Source organism: Cynocephalus volans, chromosome 7 (genome assembly GCF_027409185.1).
Source record: "Cynocephalus volans isolate mCynVol1 chromosome 7, mCynVol1.pri, whole genome shotgun sequence".
In the NCBI taxonomy this organism is placed as follows: Eukaryota; Metazoa; Chordata; class Mammalia; order Dermoptera; family Cynocephalidae; genus Cynocephalus; species Cynocephalus volans.
In genome coordinates this window covers 71,131,947-71,158,487 of record NC_084466.1, presented here as the reverse complement: position 1 = coordinate 71,158,487, position 26,541 = coordinate 71,131,947, and the positions used below count along the sequence as shown (strand labels likewise).

The 26,541-nt window shown below is 40.1% G+C and overlaps 1 protein-coding gene across 1 annotated transcript in view; it reads right to left on the bottom strand.

Annotated features, from left to right (window-relative positions):
- Positions 1 to 311: 311 nt before the first annotated feature.
- Positions 312 to 26,541, bottom strand: part of LHFPL6 (LHFPL tetraspan subfamily member 6) — a 227,708-nt gene continuing 201,478 nt past the window's right edge. Inside the window, exon 4 of the mRNA XM_063103330.1 lies at positions 312 to 1,384. Within this exon, the coding sequence (XP_062959400.1) occupies positions 1,266 to 1,384 (119 nt within the window). The 3' untranslated portion in view covers positions 312 to 1,265. The remainder of the gene's footprint in view (positions 1,385 to 26,541) is intronic.

Below are 26,541 nucleotides of genomic sequence, written 5' to 3'. Positions count from 1 at the left end.
GAAATGCAGTGAGCCAGAGTTAAAATTCTGGTTGCAAAGAATTTAAGTTTAAAACAAAAACTATGTCTTACTCACCTTTTAATATACTGTGTGCCTAGAAAAATGCCTCATAGGATGATTAGCAAGTGAATTAATGAGAGGTAGCAAAAGAGGAAAGGAAAATTTACAGGACTGTTGTAGATGAAAGGCTGTCTTTTGGAAATTAAAGAAGCAAACTCGATAACTGAATTAACACTCTATGACTCATCTAGCTATTGATCAAAGAGAGAATTTATTAACAGAGCTTTGCAAATACAAACAAAATAGCACTTTTAAATTTTTTACAAAATGAATATTGAAATAAATGTGGTACAGCACAGAACAATAATAGACAAAAGAAAACAAGATCTAATGGCTGGAAAATGTCTCTCATTACTCTCAGATCTTAAACTGAATTCTTTCCTACAGTGGACAGAAAGTTGCCCCTTTACTTTGTAAGAATATCATAGCAGAAGTTACTCAGAGAAATGATGCATATCTTTGAATAACGTTGAAATACAAAGGCTTAACTCTAAAGGTCTGCATAAACACTGAAAATATGTTGAGGGTGTAAAGAGTTTATGCAGGGTATACAAAATACTGATAGAGTGGCTTATTGGTCCATTTATTAGGTTTAACGTATGCTTTATGAAGTGATAACACTGTATTTTAAATGTATATTAAAAAGAAAACAGAGGAGTAATGCACTGCTAAACCTCCCGTCCAGTCTGTGCGACGATCTACATGTCCGTGCGTGGGCATATGTGTGAATGCGTGTGTCTGATGTGCTCGTGTGCTTTCAGGAGTGCCGTGACCTACAGGGAACATCTGCAGGGTACCCTGCTTCCCCACATAACACTGTTCCTACTAGCCCTTTTGTTTCTCTGAGTGTTCACCTTTTTTTAAAAAAAGACAAAACAAAACCCTTGTTTGCATATATAGATTTGTTTTGTGTCTGTATGTGATATACATTAACAATATTATGTGGAATAGAAGCACCCGATGTCCTGCAATATTTTTAGCCTTTGGTCCTTTTTTCTCCATCATTCTATACTCTCCATGTCTTTCACAAATTTCCCAGAACTCTTCCTTTTTATACAATGTTCCTGATTCTGTTGGGTTTTATTTTGTTAGCACTGTATTGGATCAAAACCACTCTTCCACCTGTTGAAAGTAGCTGGATGCTTCATCTCCTCCAAGCCCCCGTTGGCCCATCTTCTCCTCTGCTTTCTCTTAGTGGCTCCATCTCAGTACGGGTAGTGCTTCTGCTTCTTTCCCGAGAAGCAAGCCAGCCAAGTGCACAGCAGCATGGCAGCTGCTGCACCTGCTCCCGTGCAGTAGTAGGCCCAGCCGATTTCACACTTACCTAGGACCAAGGAAGAGGAGAGAAGTCAGACATAGATGAGGATGACTTTGCAGGAGGCTTTGTTATTTCAGTGTGCATGTTCCCATTGTGTATTTACCCATTAGGAATATGGTGTCCTCACTCAAATGGAATGATAACACTTGCTGAAAGTTGTCTTGAGGGTGAAGAAAGCAAGAATGGTTGTGTGCATTTCAGAAGGATTTCAAGGTCTATGCCTCATGCTGGCTAAGAGGATAAAAATCTATTCCCCTCCACCAATGTCCACACCCTGGCTGAAGAAAAGGGGGAATGGCCGCAAGCAGTATAGGAGAGATGAAGGTGTCAATTCTAGTTTAAATCACCCAAGCTCATGTGCATATTAAGGTACTTCAGGAAAAAAATTCAAAATATAGATACAATCCTTCTGCAAAAAGGCTGCTCTAAGGAGGAGACCTATTTGAAGCATAATGCCAAAGTGAATACTGCTGTTTACATGGAATTGTAGAATGGCTCACATTCTACCAACTGGAAAACAAAAATTACCAGATTCTCTTGGGGTCCACACTCATCTGCAAATTCAAGTGTCATGGGCCGAGCCCGTGGCGCACTCGGTAGGGTGCTGCGCTGGGAGCGCGGCGACGCTCCCGCCGCGGGTTCGGATCCTATATAAGGATGACCAGTGCACTCACTGGCTGAGTGCCCGTCACGAAAAAAAAAAAAAAAAAAAAAAAAAAAAAAATTCAAGTGTCATTTAATAAGAAGATAATGACAAAGGCCCAAATGGGTCCTGATTTCTTGAGTTGGATTAGGATTAATAGTAGTAACACACCCACGTTGCTAAAAGTATAATCAGCAGATTTCTTTTCCATATATTGTCTTCGTCAATTCCTCTAACAACATTATGAGGTGGACTACCAGCTCAGTGCAGTCAACGAGGAAACTGGAAGTTAGAGAAGTTGGTAATTTACCCCAAATCATATATTTATCTTTAGTAATAAACTGGGTCAAGACTCAGACCTGGGATTGTCCAGATTCTAAGTATAAGAAGTCATTGACCCAAAATATCTTATCTGAGTTAACAGAACAAGTTTCTGCCTTTATTAACATTTTGTTATAGCATCCAAGTTATTTTTTTGTGTGCACATTAAAGAAGGTCTCTCTATCTTTCATCGGATAATTGTCTGACTTGACTTTAATCCCTCTGTTAACCAATTTTACCATCTCACCACACAACACTCTAACAGCAATCATCTTCCTCCCATTTCTTCTGTTCTTGTTTCCACAACACATTACACACAGACACCAAGATACATGGATTTCACACTCATTGGACATATAAACTACAGAATGAAAACAAGTCAAATTTTTTTCACAAGTCAGTCATTTTTACTTTGTTCATTTGTAAAAAATTAATAACTTCTCTACTGAAAAAACAAAATGGCTATTAGGTATCACATGCAATTCAACTTCATATCTTCACTGGAAGTTTACTAGAGGGGTACTTAGCATGTACCCCATGTACAGATAAAAAGACAAAGCAAGGCAAAGCTAAGTGAGTTATTGGCTTGTGGTCACCATGAGTCAAATGGAGCAAAATTAGGAGGCAGGGCAAGATGGTGAACTAGAAGTGCCCAAGGCACATTCCACCCACAGAAAAGGACCAGAACTAAAAGCTATATATTGACAGTAGCATCAGTGGAAGAGTGTGGGAGTGCAGCAGAAGAGTGGTGAGATCCCTGTGGAGCACAAAAGCCCAGGATGATGGCATAGAGAGACGAGAGGCACATGAGCTCAGCCACTACTTCTCCAACACCAGGATCAATGCAGGAAGAATTTTCCCTTGTGGCTAAAAGATAGGCAGAGGACCCACAACAACCTCCTTCCTCACCACAAAGGCCCGCAGATCCTTTGACAGGACAAGCCCCAAGCCAAGTGTGAGAAGCAGCCAAGAATACACACACTGCATCACTCTAGAACACTAGCACAAACTGTGCACTCCCCAACCCCGTACTCACGGGACTCAATCAGATGCAGGACAGTGTCATTTTGAAACCGGAGCTGTTACAGGAGCGCACCCTGACCTGGATCCATTAGCCATGGCGCTTTCCCAGCCTTAAGGTTCTGCTCGCCACCCAGCACAGAGGCTATAATGCCCTGATCCAGGTAGCTTGAAGCCTGGGCTCACACTGGCCATGACTCTGTTCTGCAGTCTGGGAAGCCAACCCTAGTCCTGCTGAACTGATGCTCTCCCATGTCCCTGGCCAGAGATCTGATAGGCAGATCCTCCTCAGGTTTACTACACTCCATTCCTTCACCTACCTCCAGTCCTATCAGCTGAGTTGTGTTCCCCTGAGCTCCCAAGCCAGATAAACAGCTCACAGTTCACCATCCTAACAAATATACCCCAAGCCAGTGGAAATAAAGTATATCCGCCCCTCCCAGAGGAGTAGCCGGGTGGTTCCATCCTGAACAGAACGACCTACCAGCCTTGCCAACTGTCCCAGAAGTGGCTGCACTGTCCCCTTCACTACAGGATGTCTTAGCAGCCATGTCCACTGCCCGGTGGCAGCTAGACAAGCTATTTCACTTGCCTAACAGTCCCAGCCACTGCCTAGAAGCAGCTAGAGGGGTCACTTCACCACAAGCCTGCATGCCAGTCCTGCCCATCCCCCAGAAGCACATGGAACATTCTTCAGGATAGACCACTTTAGGTCACAAATCAAGTCTCAACAAACTTTATAACACTGAGATCATTTCAATTATCTTTTCAGATCACAATGGATTAAAACTAGAAATCAATAACAAATGAATCTTTGGAAATTATACAAATGCATGGAAATTAAACAACATGCTCCTGAACAACCTATGGATCAAAGAAGAAATTAAACAGGAAATCAAAAAAATTCCTGAAACTAATGAAAGACACATCATACCAAAACCTATGGGATACTGCAAAAACAGTACTAAGAGGGAATTTTATTGCAATAAATGCTTACATCAAAAGAATAGAAAGACTTCAAATAAATAACCTAATATTACACCTCAAAGAACTAGAAAAACAAGAACAATCCAACACCAAAACTAGTAGGTGGAAAGAAATAATTAAGATTAGAGCAGAAATAAATGAAATATACACCAAAAAAAAAAAAAGATACAAAAGATAAACAAAGCAAAAAATTGGTTTTTTGAAAAGATAAAAAAATAGACAAACTATATGCTAGACTAACCAAAAAAAAAGGAGAGAAGACCCAAATAGCAAAAATCAGAAATGAAAAAGGAGACATTACAACTGATACTGATACCACAGAAATACAATGAATCATTAGAATCATTAGAGCCATCAAATTTGAAAACCTAGAAGAAATGGATAAATTTCTGGACACATACAAACTACTAAGACTGAAACATGAAGAAATAAAAATCCTGGACAGACCAATAATGAGCATTTCAACATGATTGAAATATGACTCAGCAGCCTCCCAACAAAGAAAAGCTCAGAACTGGATGGCTTCACTGCTGTATTCTACCAAACCTTCAAAGAAGAAATAATATCAATCCCTTTCAAACTATTCCAAAAACTTAAAAGTTACTCTCTCAAAATCATTCTAGGAAACCAGCATCATCCTGATACCAAAATCAGACAAAGATACAACATAAAAAAGAAAGCTACAGGCCAATAATCTTCGTGAACATAGATTCAAAAATCCTCAAAAAAATAGCAAACAGAATATGGCAACACATCAAAAAGATTATGCTTATCCCAGGGATGCAATGATAGTTCAACATATACAAATCAATAAATGTGATAAACCACATCAACAAAATCAAGGGCAAAAAGCATATGATCATTTCAATGGTTGCAGAAAAAGCATTCAACATCCCTTTATGATAGAGACTCTCAGCAAAGTAGGTATAGAAGGAAAATATCTCAACACAATAAAAACCATATATGATAAACCCACCACCAATATCATCCTGAATGGGGAAAAGCTTTCAGCTTTTCCTTCAAGAACAGGAACAACACAAGGATATTCACTATCATTATTCCTATTTAACAGTATTGGAAGTACTTGCCAGGGCAATCAGGCAAGAGAAAGAAAGGTCATCCAAATTGGAAAGATGAAGTCAAATTGTCCCTGTTCACAGAATACATGATCCTATAGAAAAAATCTGAAGACTCTACCCCAAAGCTCTTAGAGCTGATAAATAAATTCAGTAAAGTTGCAGGATACAAAATCAATATACAAAAATCAGCAGCATTTTTATACTCTAACAAGGAACTAGCAGAAAAAGAAGTCATGAAAGCAAGCCCATTTACAATAGCTACCTCCAAAAATAAAACACTTAGGAATCAATTTAACCAAGGAGGTGAAATATCTCTACAATAAGAACTACAAATCACTGCTGAAAGAAATTAAAGAGGACTGGGCAAAGACTTTATGAATAAGGCCCCAAAAGCACAGACAACAAAAGAAAAAATAAATAGGATTATAAGGCCCCAAAAGCACAGGCAACAAAAAAAAAACAAATAGGATTATATCAAACTAAAAAGCTTTTGAAGAGCAAAGGAAACAATTAACAGAGTGAAAAGACAACCTACAGAATGGAAGAAAATATTTGCAAACTATACATCCAACAAGGAATTAGTACCCAGAATATATAAGGAACTAGAACAACTTAAGAGTTAAAAATCAAATCATCCAATTTAAAAAATGGCCAAAGGAGCTGAATAGACATTTCTCAAAGGAAGACATACAAATGGCCAACAGGTTCATGAAAAAATGCTCAACATCACTAGTCATCAGGGAAATGCAAATTAAAACCACTTTGAGATCTCACCTCACCCCAGTTAGACTGGCTATTACCAAAAAGACAGAATAATAAATGCTGGATAAGACACGGAGAAAGGGGATCTGTTCCACACTGTTGGTGGGACTATAAATTAGTACAGCTATTTTGTAAAGAGATTTCTCAAACAACTACAGATAGAAATACCATATGATATGGGTATATACCCAAAAGAATGGAAATCATCACGGGAATGTTTATCACAGCTCTATTTACAATAGCCAAGATATGGAACCAACCTAAATGTCCATCAATGGATGACTGGATAAGGAAATGTAGTGTGTGTGTGTGTGTGTGTGTGTGTGTGTGTGTAATATATAATGGAATACACTCAGCCAAAAAAAAAAAAAAAGAATGGAATTCTGCCATTCACAGCAACATGGATGAACCTGGTGAAAATTATGTTAAGAGAAATAAGCCAGGCACAGAAAGAGAAATACTGCATGCTCTCACTCATAAGTGAGAGCTAAAAAATTAATAAAGAAAGAAAGAAAGAGAAAGAAAAACAACAATCACACTAAGACGTTGAACTTTCAGAAAGAGAGAACAGAACTGTGGTCACTAGAGGTGGGAAAGGGGAGGGAGGAAGAGGGTTAGGGAGAAATTGGTTAGTGGACACAAATGATTACATTTTGTAATGATGAAATGCTAATTATCCTGATTTGATCATTACATATTGTACACAAGTATTGATAATCAACACTGTACCCCACAAATTATGTTTTAATTTTAAAAATAGCAGCAAAATTAGATAAAGAGTCTCCACATTTTAAAAGTACTCTGGGACATTACCTATGCACGCAGAAAACAAGCTAAGTTTTTTAGTCCTCAACCTTGGTGTCATCCTTGATTTCTCCCTTTCCCGCATCCAATAATAACAATTAAAAAAATAATAAACATGTATTGATTACTACTTGCTCAAAATCGTTATAGGAGCTATAGAAAGCTCCTGTAATATTTACTCCATATAATGAGTAAATATTAATGCATTTAATCCTCAAAAGACCATGATGGTAGGTACAAGAATATCATCCCCATCTTCAAGATGGGAAAATTGAGGCCAAGGAAAGTTTGATAACCTGCCCCAAAACTTACCATTAATAAGTGACAAATCCTTTGCGTCTCTTCCCAAAGTCTATTCTGCCACTTTTCAAATGCTCCAGCACTCCAGGCAGTCTTATTTGTTCCACTGCTTTCCTGTCCCCCTGCTTCTACTCACATTGTCACCAACAGCAAAGCAGGCAGCTATCTCTTAATAAATAATTCAGATGAAGTCACTCTCTGAAAAACCTCTAATGAATTCTCAAAAATCCATCTCCTTCCTGTGGCCCATGAGGCCTGAAATGAGCTGGTGTCTGAGGACCTCTCAGACCTCATGACCACCCTCCTGCTTGTCTTCTCTCCAGCCACACTGGCCACCTGTCCTGGAGCACATTAGGCTTATGGCTGGCATGAGAACGTCACACTCATGAGTTCTTTCACCCAGAAAATTCTACTTCCAGATTGTTGGGGAACTGGCTCGTTCTCAAATGGTATCTCGGTAAGGACACCCCCCACTCCTCACCTGACTCATCAGATTCGCTTTACTTCCTCAACTCACTTTATTGCCTTCGTAGCACCTTCTGTGGTTTGTAAAGAGTGTGTGTGTATGCATGAGCATGTGTGTGTTTGTGCGCACACGTGTGTGTTTAATTTCAGTCTCCACTACTAGAAAAAAAAAAAGCCTTAATAAGGAGAGACCTTTGTATATTTTGCTCCCTGTTGTGCCCTTACAACAGTGCCTTGCCCATAGTAGGCATTCAATCAATAATTGTTGAGTGAAAGGCAAGGTAAAAGAAAAACAGAAAGGAAGGAAGCAAAGCAGGTCCACAGCCAGTCCCTGAAAAATCAGAGTCAATCTGGGATTTCATATTAAGAGTAACGCCAGCCCTATTTTGGCACTGAACTTTTGGAGAGACATTCCCAAACCAAACCAAGTATGCATTTCCAGTCTTATACACAGCGGTGTTTAATTTATCAGGATAAACAGATTCTGAAAGATCATACCTCCATCTCAGGGTAGGTCTCAGTAGCACGATGACCTCCATTAATACTGGTAGGTGGAATATGCATTTTTCAAGGGCAACAGAGTCCCCGTTCATGGACCAGGTTTGCTGACAACTATAGGCTGATGTTGCTGTTGAGTCTTGGGAATAATCTCTAGTTTAAATTATTCTTTAGCTGGATTAAATAAATCTAGGAGGGAGAATTTAAACATAGCCAAGAGATGGCCAGTGGTTTAGAACCTTTCAAAAAGTCAGCAAAATTTGTGGCCTGTCCATTCAGCCTGGGGCTCATAATATGGAATACAACAACCAATTGTTCATTATTAACCAGGTATTGACCCACATATAGCTCTATGACCTAACATGAAAAGCAGTGTGTAATTCTTTATTAATTATTGGACACTTAAGAATAGTAGCTGGCGAGGCTAATTATTTGAGAATAGCCTACGTGACAGTAGCCACAGGTATTAAATAATGATGAACAAAGAAGCTACTGAAGGGTTGACTATCAGAGGACTGAGGAGAGACAGGATAATGTTATTTTTTTGTGCAGAGAAGTCAATAAAAGAGCAGAAGTTGAAACTTTAGGGGCTCTTGACTGGCAGGGAGCTGTAGTCAATAACGTAGATACTGTACCCAATTCCTCCAGATCCCTTTGCCGGTTCTGGGCTCTCACCCCCAGCTTCCGTTTGCACTTTGCTCCTAGAAGCTTCTACTTGCTACCATCTTCAGAGGACCCATGAGCGACTGGAGATGCTCTGCCCCAACTCTCTGACAGCTGAAGTGCCCCCTGGCATGACCTAAAGCCAATGATGCCAGAGTGTGAACACCTGGCTTTCCTGCCTCCAGGTGGGATGAACTCTGCAATGTGATGAATGTTCTAGAGCACCTGTGAGTCCAGGCTGAGGCTGGGACCTCACCTCCAGCTGCACTCTTGATTGGTGTTGACTCCTTCACAACCTCGCTTTCCCACCTCCTAACTGGTTTTTCCTCTGTACGTTTCCTTAGTTACTGGAACACAGATCCTCATGTCAGGAACTGCTCTGGGGAACCAGACCTAAGACAAGAGGAAATGAATAAAGCCTTTCTTGCTTTTGCTTATCAAAGGGTCTGTGAAGTTTCTTTGGTTGTCAGAGACCTGGCCTCTCCTCCTACCCAAACCCTCCACCCCCTGAAAGACTCAGAGCCACCAGCTGTCTCACACTCCCTCCGCACCGTCTTCCTTGGGCAAATTCAACTCCTCATCTATCCCATTGTGTAATCGTACTTTCTGATGATTGTTGTGTTTCTGAATCCATTTTTGTTATGTCATAAAACATGTAGTCAACTCATCAGACCGACTGTCTATCAGATGAAAACTGGAAGGAAACTAAATAAAGGTCCTTAAAGAGTGTACCACAACAGGAGAAGGCATTTGAAAATGTAAAAAAATATGGCCACTGATTATACATATATGCAGGTTCGTGTGCACAATTTATACATTTTGTGGTTAAAATTCAGCAAGTGGTTAAGGTACAAAATGAGCAACTAATGTTCACTGTAACTTAAAAGAAAAGTATTACTCTATTTCAGACATGAAGACTTTAATTTACTTAATTATTTATTTAATTAATACTTTAATTCATAAAATCATTATTAAATCAAAGGTGATTTAATATGGATTTGTTCTAGTATTTTGGATTATATAGAAACATAGGCAGTCTATCAAACTAGCCTCAAAAAAACCCACAAAAGTACACACACGCACATGTCTTTTGAGAAGAAAGAAATAATCAAGGATCGGTCTAGCAAAACCAAGATATGTCAATAGATTTTAGGCAAATCTGAAGAAACTAAGTCATCCAGCCCCCAATTCTTGATTCTCTCCTTCCCTCCTTCAACTCATTCACTGAGAGCAAATATTTATTGAGTGTCTGCTCCAACTAGGAATCACTGGGTACTGGGGAAATAGTTTGGAATAAGATAGATACAATCTCTGCTATCAAGGAGCTTGTCTAGTTAAGGAAATAGTGATTAAACAACATTCAGATAATTATACAATGATAATTGTGATATGTGCTTTGAAGAAAAAAATTCGGAATGCTAAGGCAGCAAATCTCAAGGGATCTATATAGTGTGATCAGGTTGGTAAAGAAAAGCTTTCCATGAGAAGTAGAATTTAAGCTAAGAAGTTGCAGATGACCAGGAGCCAGGCAAGCAAGAATATTGGGAGGTCAGGGAAGAGTGTATTTGGACTAAGTGGGTAGGAAATGCATGGGAGAAATGTAGACAGATTTGAGTTTCGTTAAGGTATTGCTTAAGTAAGAGATAGGGTTGGCTGTGACCACCTCCAGAGTCTGGGAGTTTGAAGCCTGGACATTTCCTCTCTGGAATTTTCATTTGTACTTTCATTGTACATCCAACATTTGGTGGATGGAAATATGAGGTATTCAACATTTACAAATAAATATTAAGCACCTACTATCTGTGTTGCAATGTTATAGGAGCTGGAGACACGGCAGTGAACATTACAGACAAGTTCCTTGGTCTCATGAAGCTTATTTTCCAGCGAGTATAGCTCCGCTCCCATCAGTTGCATTGTTTTGAAACATCCTTTGTATATTACATATGTGTTTTGTAGAAATTTAGTCCAATAAAATGAATCAGCTATAAGAGGGATTATTTTCATGAAACTATATATGTAAAAGCAAAACATCTAGAGTTCTCTGAGGGCATGAATTTACCAGCCACAGACTTGACACTGTACCTTGAACTTCTCCAAAGGAAAGAGAAAAGTGGATTTTTCTCTGAGCATAATTCCATTGTTAAAACCCATATGCTAGATTATAAGAAATTAGTACCGTGTTTTACAGTCACAGAAGAAAAAAGTCTGAGTACTTTAGGCTGTTAGAAAAGAGCAGACGTTTAAGTTTGTATGTTTTCAGTAGCACGATATTCCACGAGTAGTAACGGAACTACATGAATCTAGGAAACACAGGGCCATTCTTCCATGGCCTCTCTTTTCCCCTGTCATGGCAATAAATGCTTGTTATTATAATGCAAACAGAAAGCATTTTACCAGAGGGCAAGTTTTGTCTGTGATCCTTTCAGGAAATTAGAGAAGCAAATCTGTTTAAACTTTCTCTTTTACTCTCTGTAATGCTCCATCAAACAGGACTCCAAGCTTGCTTGGTTGGCAAATTGCTGCTTTCAACAATGGGGAATACTATTCTGGACAGATAAAATAGAGGTTAATGTGACAGAAAGCAGCATACCACAGCCACCTGCCAAGTGGATAGAAAAAGACTCTGTGGCCGCATTCCAGGGTGGCCCCAGAGTGGGACCAGGGGTGGAGAGAGGTGTGGCTGATTTTTTAGGGTGGCTCAAATTAGTTTTTAGCACAGCTTTTGGAAATAATAGAGACAGGAAAAGAGGTACAAAGAATTCAGCCTTGCTACAAACTTCAATGGAATTCCATCTTCTTCCATCATCTTTTAATGACATTGCAGTTTAACCTTTGTCTTTTCACTTAATTTGTTCCATTAACGTTTCTGAGCCTACTGTTTGTGACCATGTCTCCCTGTTCCCCTTCTGTATTCTGGTACTCAGTACAATCACTGGGCCCCTGCAATCAATACACATTCATGGCAAGAGCGGGTATTAAACACTGTACCTGTGCTGAGAACAAAATCCAAAATTAATGATGAAATAGTAACTGTCGTGTATAGACTGTGAGCAAGAAGCTAAACAGAAGTGGCATCTCAGTTAATTATTTTTCTCTATGATCCTTTTAGGAAACTCGAGAGGCAAATCTCATTACACTTTCCCAACATTAACTCCCATGCTGAAGATAAAGAAATTGAGTTACATGAAAAATAAGTAACTTGCCCAGTATCTCAAGTGAATGATGAAGCTTGAACTTGAACTTGGGTCAAACTGAGTCTAGAATTTTTTTCCTGTGCTCAGATAATGTATAAGGAACATCTAAAGCAAATGTGTATTTCTCATTTCTTAGATAATACTTGTCTTTGCTCGAACACAAATGTCAAGAAGAAAGTAAAACATATTCTATCTTTGATTTTGCCAGTCTTCTTAGCAGACTCTACACCCTTAGGTCCTCCTTGCATGGTTCTATTTATTAAAGGTCTGCATCTCTCAGACTTGCTCCCCCTCTCCACCCCACTTCCTGAGCCAATGGAAGCAAACTTGGCACTCTTTTGGCAGTCCCATCCTCTCTAGAGGATGTAGGGGGTTGGGGGGATGAGGTCTATAATAACCTTATTTGAGGAATTCAAGTAACTGACATTCCCTGCATGAGAGCTTAGCTCTCCACATGCCCCTACACTGAGTGCTTTGGATTCAACTCTGACTGTCTGAGCCCTCGCTGATGAAGGGCTCCAGGTCCTGGGCAGTCTGGCTAGAGCCACCACAACATCCTAATTCTACTCAGAGACTTACCAGCAGCACCCTCCATCATGTGCAGTGTTGCTCTGCTAAGCATAGCACAAAACACAGTAACTCAGGCAATTCCTGCCCCCTGAGTGCATACCATCTGTCCCAAAACCTCCATGTTTCCTGTGCCTTCCTGGGCTCAGTCACTGGAACTTGAGCTCCTTGGATTCCTAGCTCACTTCTCTTTTCTTACATGGTCACTGCTGAGCTCCGAGCCACAAGTGCCTGAGTCACAATACAATAAGCTGACTGACTTCATTTATCAAGGCACAATATCTTTCATCTGCAATATTTTGAAATTTTAGATATGTTAATATATAAATGTAAAGTTTCGGTAGAGAAGCAGCAGCCATATTAGATTTTATCCTTGTTGCTGTATAAATAATGAGGACAGAAAGGTGAAAAGATCAATGGAAAGAGAAAAAAAACTTGTATTCTTAAATACTGTATCGATCTGTTTCTGTTGCGTATAACAGAATACCTGAAACTGGGTAATTTATAAAAAAATGAAATTTATTTCTTACAGTTTTAGAGACTGGGAAGTCCAAGATCCAGGGAACACATCAGGTGAGGGCCTTCTTCTTGATGGGAACTCTATACAGAGTCCTGTGGTGACCAAGGTGCCACATTGGCAAGAATGGTCAGAGCAAGACAGCTAACCTTGTCACTCACTCTCCTTACAAAGCCATCGGAATTGTGCCCATTACTCCATGAGCAAATCAACCCATTTATAGTGGTACAGTCCTCACAATCTAATCACCTTTCAAAGGCCCCAACTATCAAATACCATAATTGGATTTCCCACCCTCTTAACACTGTTACAGTGGAGGTCAAGTTTCCAGTACATAGATATGTGGGGGACGCATTTAACCCACAGTAAAAACCATGGACTGAAGTTTCATAGGTCTTTGTCCTTCCGAATAAATTCTTCACAACTCTTCATATTTAGATCATCTTGCATATACATTAAAATAAAGAACAAAAAGAATCTGTCACGGGACCAATTCCATTTGTTCTTTTGTGAAGTTACTGAACAAACGTGTCATGAATAAAAAAGACACAGGTATTGAACCTTCTACCTCAAACATACGAAAGCTTTCATTCCAACTTTGATGGAACAAGCCGTTAAAACCATACCTCATACCTCTGTAAAGATAAGAGAAGAACACCCAAGCTTGTTTGGAGGGCAGAAAACGCAGAAGTAAAAAGGCTGAGAGAAGGAAGTTTGCTAGGCACGACTTTTTCTAAAAGCTCCTTTGCTTGTTTCTTTATGTCTGCTTATGACTGGATGTACAAACTCTCTTTGATGATGAGGGTTGCCCTGAACACATCTCCAAGGGCTGCACTGATGCTGTATTCTACGCACCCCCCAAGGATGTGCTCCAGGGGGTGCTGTCCATAAACAGATCATGGGAATATGACTCCCCCTACAGTACCCCAAAATAATATGTAACGAGGAGGTATGTGTAATGGTAAAATCCCCCAAATCTCAAGCACTGAGTCTACTTACAGAATGTCCCAGGGGCATTGGCCACCTTCATGCCTCCTAAGTTACCTAATTTAGTCTAATGTATGAGGCTGACTAAATCTTTTTATCAGTGCTGCCCCTTTATTCCTGGGTTTAGGGGATTGAATGGTAGGACTTTGACTTCGTTCAAAGTTGAATAATACCTTTCCCCACAACACACAGTATGTTTCAGTGAGTGATGTTCTAGCTCGGAGCACTGGAGCCACCTCAACAAAGAGAGAAGGCAAGACATTTCTTAAAAGACCCCTTCACCTTCTTTGTTTGCGCTGCTTTCTCCACAGGGCTAACCAGGATGTGGAGAGTCAGAATATAAAATGCAGATGTACCCATCGGTAAGGACTGACACACTCAAGCTGTGGCATTAGTAAGTAGTGTTCATAATCACGCGCGTCAGAGGGTGCAGTGATTTACGCTCTGGAAAACATCGGTATCAGCAAAGAGCACATAACAGCACTGTGTCTAAGGAGATATGTTAGGAGTGAATTTTGATAGGAAAATATACATCAGCCCCGTAAATTTTATCCAGTGTAGGTTAATTCTTTCTGTAGCTGGAGCAGAAGGAGTAAGAACAGAGCCATTGAGGGGTACATTAGAGGTGATGACCAGCTGATGAAGCGCTAGACTCAAATATGAGTACATGTTACATGAGTCCCAGATTGTAAGGAAAAATAAGAAACCTTTCTGAATTACAAATGGATTCTATTACATTCGATGGCTTAAGCGTCCCTTCTGGGTTCCCACAAAGTTTTTGCTAAAGAGCCATAGTTTTAATTTGCTCTGTATGTCTCTCTTGCCCCCAAAGAAATGTTTCAGCCATACCCTTGGGGAAAGGAGCTGAGGAAAAATGAAAAAAACAGTTTTTTCCATTTATTAGTACCATTTATTGTTCCTCAAGGAAGTGGTGCTAGTCATAATCCACAGGAATGTACTGGGAAGTGCCAACCCGAGATCTCACGCTTGCACAGCTGCTCTAATTCATGAAAGGGCAGCACAACCAGATCAGTAGCTGGAATGAACGTTACGTTCAGTAGTACCAAACCCAAGTTATACACTGGGGGAGACAATAACTTTCATTATTATTATTACTATTATTAATACTTTCCTGAAATCCTAACAATTTCTAACATCAGAGTGTAGGTTTGAAAAGCAAGCATTATTTTTTTAACTTTGAGTACCCAGAGATTTAAATACTGCTTTATGCTTGTTATATTCTGCAAGTGGAAAACCATAAAATACAAAGAAAGTCCACAATGAGCAAAACCCAGTATGAGAAAAATATATTCCATTTCTTTTATGAATAATTCTGTGCTTAAAATATATCAGTATAAGATCTGTAGACTAGATAATACTATTGTATCAGTGTTCATTTCCTAATTTTGGTAAGTATCCTAGGTAAGATAATGTTATTTTTAGGAATTACTCAAGTATCTAGGGTTGAAAGGGCATTATGTCTAAGAGGGAGAGAGTGGGGCAGGAGGGAGGCACAGGACAAAGGAAATGTGACGAAATTTAGCACTAAGGCAATGTGGATGAAGGGTGTGCAAGAATGCTTTGTACTATTTTTGCAACTTTTCCACACATCTGAAATAATTTCAAAATCAAAATTACATAAATTTAAATATATGTATGCATATTTATGTATATGTATATATAAAATAAGCAAGGGACTTTCATGCTTTTATAAGGAGCAAGAAATCAGTAAACACTCTGATCGTATGGCACACAAAATGAGAAATCTGCATGATGGCCATTTTTATTCTGTAATTTCCCTCACGAAAATATTCATTCATCCTCCACACTCCATGTGCAAGCGCTGCTCTGTGCAGCTCAGTGCACAGTGAGGTAGCTCGGGTGGTTCCTGCCCTCTGGCCGCATCCGCCCAACACAAAATCTCATCCCATTCCTCCACCCACAGCCAAGTGAGCAAACGGCCTACAAAGTAGATAACTTAAAACCAGATAACATTCTAGCATTAATCACGCCATCATAGTGTGAGGCGATACGGGAGGTAGACATGGGTGCATGTGGGAGGAAACGGAACATCAATCCATCTTCTCCAGAAGCAGCCGCCAGAGGACCAGAGCAGTATGTGGGGCCACAGAGTGCCCATTTTCCTCCATGAAACTTCTCCAGCTTGGCAAGATGAAGTGGTTATATATTCCACGTGGGAAAGAATATTTCCCACTGCAGGAAAGGTGGTTTTCCAACTGATACATTTGAAGGATTTTACACAAACAGAACATGTGCTCTAAAGAGAAAGACCATGAAATGTTTACGTGCAATCAAAGTGGTTCCCAGGCAGCTCCAGCTGTGAGCACTGCAGGCAAGACAGGAAAGCAGCAGGGATGGGAGTCGGAGACTGCAGTAAAGGGACTGAGCATGAGCAGGACAGAGGTGCTTTTCAATCCAGGCTTGTCAAGACCCAGTCCATCACACTTCTGTCTCCGTGTCCTTTTCACTTTCCTTCTCTCACTTCTCCTGCCACCTAGCACATCACAGCATCACAGATATTAGAGCAAAAGGACCTTGAGAAGGATCATCTAGGTCAATGATTGGCAACCTTATTCTGAAAAGGGCCAGTTAGTAAATATTTTAGTTCAAAAGCCACCATAGACACCAAGTAAGTGAATGAGTGTGGCTGTGTTCCCACAAAATTTTATTTACAAAAACACGCAGACCAGATTTGACTCGTAGTTTTTGTCAACCTCTCATCTAGTCCACCTCCTGTTTTTTGCTGATGAAAACACTGTTGCCCAGGACCCTGAAGTGACTTTTCCAGATCTCTCAAGTGTGTTCTCTTCAGTAGCTCAGTCCTTTTCTCTGTTTATAGTTTGTAATTTCCTGGTTCCCAATCCAAAGCAGCTGGTGATCTTGGGTTATTCTCAAGCAAAAATCTAGTTCTGACTATTTAGATAATTAATATATATACCATCTAATTATCTGCCTGCAGTTTTAAAGTTAATTTCACATACCCAGAGCAAAGAATATAAAGTTGTGGGAAAACAAATAAGCCAACAACCTCTTTCACCAAAAAATCAGGGCATTTGGACATACGTACTTCATGGCAGTATAAGTAAACCACTAGTGGAAAAAAGATCTAGATAAAAGAAAGAAAAGAGCTGGGTTCATGGGCCGGGAGAAAAGACGAGATGGGCCAGTTAGAGAAACTGGCCCTGCAAGATCTAAGAACTGGATATTGGGTGCTTTGCTGCCCGTGACTGCACAGGAACAAACACGTCTTCACTTCCTCGTCTCACTAGGCTTCTGTGGGTTTTCTCTTTCAGACCACACCTAACCTAATTGTTTTTCCTTCATGTCAGATCCATCCAGGCTACTTCCTTCTGAACTCTACACTGAAGGCCCTGCATCATCTCATCCCGAAATCCAGGTAAGAATCACATAACCATGAAAAGAGTGCAAAGACCCTTTGCCTATGTAGCATCCCCCAGTGCAAAGAAATGGCAAAAGCAACAAAAGTACACAGATTCCCCCAGACACAAAATGAAATTTCAGTTTAAGTGTCAAAAAAGCAGGATGAGTGGAGCAGTTTCTGAGTTCTTCTGATGACACCAATCTAATGTACCTCTGTTCTGTGGCCCAGTGGAGGGTTTTCTTAATATACAAGTTAGCACCTCTTACACTTAAAAAAAACTGGCTTTTCCTTTGTCTTCTCTAGCCAGCTGAGGATCTGCTAGCACAGTTGCTATTAACCCTTGCATTTAGCATGGAATCTATCCTGAAAGTTTCACTAGAGATAATCCACTGTTAAAATGATAAGGCAAACACGTTGACTCTATATACAGAATGCACAGTGGTGGCTTTGAGTTCACACTGTGAACTGACACAGAAGCCAGTCTCCAGATGGGGGTGGCTAAGATAACCAGCTGGGCTTTATTCAGTGTGTGGTGACAGAGATTATCCTTTGTTTTCTGTCTGGAGCTGCTATTTATAAAGGCTGGAGCTACCTGAAACTCAGTTTTCTAAGAGAATTTCCTTTTTTCTGCAATTGCTGAATTCCACTGCTAAAAATGGCAGCAAGCCACGGGAAGAGGCTTTAAAAAGGCATGAATACGAGACTGGGAATGATCCTGGGCTGAAATAACCAAACAAAAAGAGACTTTAGAAAGAAAAAAAAAAATTAGAGAAATTTCTTTTTTTGGGTATCAGAGTATTTGGTTCTTTAAACTATGACCCTGATCTTGATATTTTTCTGGGAGGTGGTTAAGCCATTATTAGTCCCTTGGATAGGGATGGCACAATTCTCGCCAGGACATCAGTGGCTAAATACGTACAGAAACATGACGGCAGCTGCCTTTCTCGTGGTCAAAAACCAGCAGCAGGGCTTCTTCCTGCTCTTCTTCCTTCTTTCCCTCCTTTCTTTTATCGCCTTCTCCCTCCTTTTCTAGTAGATAGCAGACATATGGCATGCAGGTAAGGATCATGCCCACTTTATTCACAATTTTATATGACTGGCACAACTTTTGGTACCTGGAATGTGCTTAATAATCTTTGCTGAATAAGTAAGTGAATCTATTGAATGCCAAACACCAAGCTAGGCACTCAGGTTGCACAAATCCTATCCCAGAGGTTCTTCTCCAGATGGAACCTGAAAAGGTATGTTTAGGGAGGCAGACAGAATTGGATATATGTTTGTGCAAAATGGGGCACCTTTTCCTAAAGCGGGACTAGAGGCATTTGCGGAGTTATAACTTAAAGTGGAAATGTTCATGCTTTTACTTTGTTATCATGGAAGCCACTGGAATGGGCAGGGTGAATGAATGCCCCTGAAATGAATGTGTGATTCTCCCCACTTTCTGGGATGAATGCAAAAAATCTTTCATCTCAAGAAAAGAGGTCCCTAAGAAGGCTGAGTGACCAGAAAAAGTGGTTGTTTTTTTTGTCCTGAAGGTGCCTAAACACTTTGCTCAGTCCCATCATCACTGGCCAGGTTAGGCTTCCTCGGCCTGGAGAAGTTTCCCAGCATCATTTGGAACCAAGTTCCAGAATGTCCCCGCAGGCCCCCCTGGACCAAAGCCACTGTCCCACTTCCCTCTGCCATCCTCCTGCACTAGAGCTCTGGGTAAGGGAATCCAGACTCATGCTGGACCTTCTGAATGACTTCCAATGACTTGGACTTGAGGGTCAAAAGTTTGGAAGAGGTAGAGTTAATAGCCATGTAGGAGGCACCACCGCTGCTTTAAAGACCCTAAAGTTGGCTAAATCTCAATGTATATTCAACACTTTACTGTTAACCAGCCTCACAATTAGCAATCTCATAATGGAATAATAAATTTACTTTAAGCAATGATCAATGCATCACATGCTAGGGGTCTCTTCCTGAACTTAGTGACAGACATTTTAACTGCTGCTTTCTGCAAGACCCGCTGTGGCACACAAGTCTGGACAGAACCTCAGCTGACTGGCCTGCCTGACCATGAAGCGGCCCCAAAAGTCCATGCAAGTCACAGGAACCTTCTAACTTCTGGCCAAAATGATTTGTGTTATATTAAAGATGGCAGAGGCCAACAGCAGGTTATCCTGTGGTCATCTGCAATAACAGAGGCTTCTGAGTGGACAGCAAGAAAACTGGGCTCCTCAACTTGAAAAGCACCCAGTAACACCACGCTTGAAAAAACACAGAACTTGAAAAATGAAATTTTCTGTTTCTATTCCCATTTTTACCCAACTGACCCTCCCATAACTTGCAAATCATTTTTTTCTAAAGTATGATTAGCTATGAAAGGAGAGAAAGCAGGAGTCAGGAGTCAAAGAGATAAAGGAGATATGTCTAAAGAGATGAGGGATGGTCACTGTTCAAATGGGAGTGCAAGAGATTTCTTTACTAGATTAAAAATGGGAAGAAACAGATTCCCATCTTTTCCAACACCAAGTGGCTCTGAGTTTTAAGTTTATGTTACTGTTCCTGAGAAGCCAACAGCACAATTTCAAGAACAGGAAACACGATGGCTTCTTTCTTAATCAAATTAAATAGCAAAAATGACAGCAATAATTAACACAAATTTACTTGGCAAATTAGCAAGACACATGAATTGAAACTATTTTTGATCATAAGGATATAATTAGAACAGTCTTTGGTGGTTGAAAATATCTCTGAGGCATGAATTCAATCAATTGGACAACCTGATTATAAAGACCTTATGCTCAATGTGTAAATCCAAACTTACTGCTTTGGAATGTAAAAGGAAGAATAAAGATTGATCAGCAAATATTCATTAAAATGGTCCTGTCCCAGAGCAAACCCTACTGGGATTTGAAGATGCACCAAATACTGTGCCACAAAATGTATTATTACTTGTACGGTTTTGTCCTCTCAAAAAGAAGTAAATAAAACCACCATTGTTAACACACAGCATAAACCATTACTGACCCTTTGTCCATAGCCACAGGCTGGTGGCAGGAGCACAGGACACTGAAGGCTGACAAAAGGAAGACAGGCTGAGGTGCCTTTTCTCCCCTTAGCCTTATCTTCCACTTACACATCCCACTACTCAGTGAAATCCAGTTCTATAAAACTCTAAGCTCATCTGCACTGGCCATAAGAAACCAGCCAGCACATGGCATTGCCCTGGCAGCACTGAGCATGGAAACACAACAAAGCCGGCCCAACTAGAGTGAGAAGAGAGACTTTCACTCCATCATTGATGAAGAAGCTCACCCCTTTTTTGTTTTGTTTTGTTTTTGACATGACCAAGGATGCTGAGAACCACAAGTGCCAAATGCACTTCTGACTGTAGGAAGAACTAGTCTCAGGATGAAGCCAGCGACAGATGGCAGATGGTTATAGCCACCACGGAGGGTTCTTCCCGAAGCTGGGCCTGGACAGCCTCTTTGAGCCCCTGAATCAATCAAGCCTGCAGCTTACCTTAGCTTTGCCCTCGGGGCAATAAGAGATCTTAAATGTCTTCTTTGTCTGAGCCAGTTTGAGTCAGACTTTCATAATCTAAACCTAAAGCATCCTAATTTATACAAAACTTAATAAATGTTTACCTAGCATAGCACAAAATTTTTTTTCTATGTAACTTAGGGCAATCTTGTTTCAAAATATGATCAATGACCACTGGTACCTGAATCACATGGGATACATGTTTAAAACCCAAATGAGAGGATCATAATTTCTGAGATGTGGAGACTAAAAATCTATATTCTCAACAAGACTACTTCTAATTCTAAGCTAAAGGTTGAGAGCTACTGCCAAGGCAAGCTATACAATTTTAGCTGAAGGATTTAGACATTCATTATGCAGCCTGTCTGGGACTCTTGTTTCCCTGTTTTAGGAATGTGTATATTCATACCTGCTCCTTGCTTCTCATAAATAAGTGTGATCCAAAGATTGCTATCTTTGATTTGTAAAAGTGGGTATTTTTGCAAAATTGCTTCAAGGCTCTGCACCTAATGAAATAAAAAAAATACTTAAAAAATAATCAATAGACTTACAAAATTGTTTTTAAGTCATATAAAAAAAAGTCTCTCCTATTTTCTTTTCTAAGGAAAGAAGATATTTTTGAAAAAAGGTTCTATTAGCTTCCTATCACATTATATTACAACCATGAAGGTGAGCTTTTTTTAAAAACCTTCTTGCCTAACTACCACTTCCATTTTTGAACTCAGTTTAAATGTTCTTCTCCTGGGAGGCTCTTCTTACCCTGCTAACCTAAATAATTACCTTCCACCATGGCTGATATGTGGGATTAAAACCTATTGAAACAGGGAAGCAGTACATGAAGCAGGATCCTTCCTGGCTCTTCTCCCTACAACCAGCCCCTCCATGTCACCCTAAAACACACCCACACACACTCCATACCTGCCCAAATCCTATAAAACCTTGAGGGCTCAGCTAAAAATAAAGCCCCTCAGAAGTTGGGGTTGTTGGTTATCAAAGCATAGCCAACCCCACTGTGCCTGTTATCCTTAGAAACCCAGAAAAAGAGCATTGGTTAGAGAAGACCACCCTGGTAGGTAGACGGCACCATAAATCCATACAGGGGACCCATTGACTTTTCAACAAATGGTGTTGAATAACTAGATATACAGAATAAATTTCCTCAAAAAGCTCCCAAGTGAGGTCAGGTCCCCTTGAATTGTGATGTAGCAACTAAATACCAGTCAGGTTACTTTCAGCTGCAAGTAAGAGGCCTGCAAGTAATGGCCTCAAACATTACCCAGTAAGGAAATGAATTACTGTGTGTCAGCGAAGTTGGAAGCTCCTAGGGCAAAGCCAGCTTCAGGGATGACTGAGCCACAGGCTGGTTTCTATGCCCACGTCTCCCAGAGGCTGCCTACTTCTGCTGTTCCAACTGCCAGAGGCTGCCAGGAGAGGCAGAGTGCCTTCTGGTGCCTTTCCCTTCTGCCTCAGAAGCCTCTGAGAATATCGCCTTCAGTCTCACTGGCTCAAAAGGCTTAAGCCTTCCCATCCCATGCCAGTGTTAGGGGCGGGGTGACCAAGGTTGGTTTATAGTGCTTGCCACCTTATTTCCCACCACCCAACAAGAAAATTGTAGTGTTTATGCAGCACGCTAGGATAATTGGATGGGGCTGCTCAGTGCAGAGTCTTCAACTACCCTAAGCCTTGTGCAGGTGCCCTGGAGGCTTGGGGATTATCAAAGAGCATGTCTGAAATGAAGCCATTTTGAGCGTGTCAGATGTATTCTTTGGCTGAGATCAGGCATGGTCAAATTATGGCCCCACTGCCTGTTTTTGTAAATAAAGTTTTATTGGAACACACCTATTAACTTCCATGCTATAACTGCAGAGTTGAGTGGTTGCAAGAGAGACCACATAGTTCCCAAAGCTGAAAATATTCACTATCTGGCTTTTTACAGAAATGTTTGGCAAACTCTGGTTTGGACTCACCAACTAGGGTGGAATAACATCAGCAAGGCAACCACAATGCCCACTGTAGCACCCGGATTTTCCCTTCTAACATACTTCACATGTGTATTATCTTTTTAAATATCTGCCTGCCTTGCTACTTTTAAGCTCCCTGAGGGCAGTGAACAGTGTCTTTTTTTATTCATTGCTGGTGCCATATCACCAGCACCTAGCCCAGGACCTGGCACATTGTAAGCACTCCATTAATATTGGTTGGCTGAATAATCAAAATGAATGCACTCCTTAAATAATTTTCCCTGTAGGAGCAAAAGCAATTATTTCTTTCAGAATGCTCTAGACAAGAGAGTAACATTTCAAAAACAGCATGCCAAGAAAGCAACCCGTATTCAACAAGAAGGAGGGCATAAGCTCTACTAACATTAACATTTCCCAACCCTTAGGAGGAACGTGTGCTCACACACTGTCTCCTTTGAGAGGAGATAGAAATAAGCGACAGATTCTCAGAAGTGGCAGAGGCAGGGTGTGGCTATAGCAAACAGCATATATGTCACTGACAATGAGCCCCAGAGCCTTCTTACTGAGAATGCTCCCCCACAAACGCACACTGTGGCTCACCAGCCCAGTCTAAGGTACCCTCACAGTTTAGCTCCATAATTTGGGACTTCACCAGCTCTCTGAAGTTCAGCCTTCATTAATGTCAGGGGAAGAGTAACAAGTTTTTAAAGGTTAAAAACATAGGACGTTAGGTAAAATAGGCCTAGTGATATCCCCACGCCAGTTTCTGTTTCGGTCTTCTTTTGAAAGAAAAGAGGACAGAGTCCACAAAACTAATAGTAACCTGGAGAAACAAAACTTGATAAACCCAAAATACTTATTCAGGAGGCCTAGAACTCATTTTATCTGTAGATGACGCCAGCTTTTTTTTCTCATCATGTAATCTAAGAGGAAAAAAAAAAAAAAAACACTATAGTTTCTTAAATTCCACAATGGTTTTAGTGAGTTTAGTAACATTAGCAATTATTACTATTATCAGAGAGGCAAGTGTTTTTATAAGTTTTATTTTTGATATTGCAAATTTTTAATTCACAATGCTAAGATACAAAATACTGGCCTTGGCCGGCCCGTGGCTCACTCGGGAGAGTGCGGTGCTAACAAAATACTGGCCTATCGTAATGAAAATCTGAGTTTTATTATAATCTGCTCATTAATATAACAACACACAACAACAGATCAACAAGAATAGAATTCTAATCAACTTGGGGCCTGTGTTAATTAGCCAAGAATGCCTCAAACACCAGGAAAAGAAAAATGCCAAACACAATATTGAAATATCTCTCCTGGACACAGTTTGCTTTAAAAAAAAAAAAAAAAAAACAAGCTGGCAATCTATTTTGTGCAAGCATTTTTTGCCTTCTCTACATTTATGGCAATCACAAACTAATCCAGACTTAGGAAACCTCGTCATCAAGGAAAAAAGAATGGACAAAGGAAAATCTTTTATTTTTTATCCATGCAATTAGGTGGTATTTAGAACACAGTCTTCTCTACCAAAAGAGCCAGTATTATTTTTGAGGACGCAGGGTGGTTGTCATCCATTAAATCAAGTAGAAACTGCTTCATTTTCAAATCCACAGACCTTTGATATTGTATCGCATTTGTTCGTTTTTCTCAGAATCTGAAAGAAAATTGTTTTCATAGAAGTTCTAACAAAAATTTTAACATAATGATTTGGGATACAGCAATACTGCCATTAGACCAATTCCTTCCCTAAGAATTTGTTTTCCCTTAGAATAAAATATCTAATGTGAAAAGTAGATGTTTTGTTAGTAACTTACTATGCACTACTTTTCAGAAACTTAGTCTGTCCATCCATTTAGTAGGGGAAAATATATTTGCTATCCCTTGCCAGTGGTAGGCTTCAGGATGCATTACCCCAAATTGACACCTTGGCATTTGAGAAAACAGCACAAGCAGGAAGGTCACCCTCACCTTTCCCTGTCCTTCTCCCCTGAAGCAGGTCATAAAACCTAGAAAGTATTTTCTGATCTCCCCATGAAACAGGTCCCTCATTCAATAGGTGCTCTCCATATACCAGGTGGGAAGGAGCTCCCTTATCTCTGAAGACACAGGGACACTGGGAGGAATCTGAGCAAACAGGCCTTGCTAAGTCCCCCTGGTTTATGACCATGAGATCAGACCCCCTTTGTCCAATCACTCTCCTACATGATTTTCCACCTCTTATCACACCCAGCATAAAAATACACAGGTTTACCTGCTTCTCCAGGTCTTCGTTTCCTTATGAAGGCTTCCATGATATGTAAATTTATTTTAAGTGAATTTGTCTGCTTTTCTCTTGTTAATCTTTTATTATAGGGGCCTTAGCCATGAATGTAGCAATAGGTGAGGAAAAGCTATTTCTTTTCCCCTACAGCAAAAAGTGTTTTATGGGTTCATATTCTTCTATCTATTAACACCAATTCTAAAAAAGGACTCTAAGAAAATAATTTAGTAAAGCAAATACTTGTCTTCATTAAACTACTCATTACAGTATGTCTTAAAACAACAGAAACTGGAATAGCCTAAATGCCCAACTAGAAAGAAATAAGGAAGTGGTTAAGTAAATGCAGGTTAATCAACCAAGTGGAATATTCTCCAATTATTACAAGTTAAAATGATGCCAACCATGTAGTAGTATGAAAAATTTTTACAGATCGCAAAGGAAGAAGAATACACTATAGTGACAAGTGAAAAATATCTGAGATTTTCTTAATAGTACACTGAAAGGCAAGTTCATGAGGAGCCCTTCATCTGTGTGTAAACATTCACCCATGTGGTCACATCTCTCAGTGTCACCTTGCTGCTCCTGCTGTGGGGGTCTCTGTGGTCTCTTGAGGGCCTTTCCTCATTCCTCCCTGTGCCTTTGCTGTACTGTAGACCTCGCCTGCTGGGCACTTCTGGCTACTCCTGACAACCCACATGCACCCCTTTCTTTGTTCAAGACCCAGCTCTGCTCTCCCTCCTTTCATAAAGTGGTCTATTACCCTGGAACGGAATGGCCTTGGATTCCTTCGTCCTTACTGTCATTTCCCTGATTGCTTTGAGTGACTCTTCTTCTCAGAGAGACTGCAAATTCCACAGACAGAGGTGTTTTTAACACATACAATGAGTAATAAATACACGATTTTTAATAAATTAATCAATGAATATAAACTCTTGAGAGCGGGGCCATTTCTTATCCTTATAATTCCAATACTTATCATAGTGTTGGGCAAATAGTAGATTATCAATAACTCTTCACTAAACAAATGGATAAATGAATGTATACACAAGGGTACTTTTAAAAGTTCATGGAAAAATAGAATTAAAAGACAATACAAATCTTTCCGTGAACTTTTTGAAGGCCCCTTTGTATATCGTCACACATAACTTCTGGCAGCAATACCTGAGAAATGTTTTTCTTATTCGTCCCTTTTTCA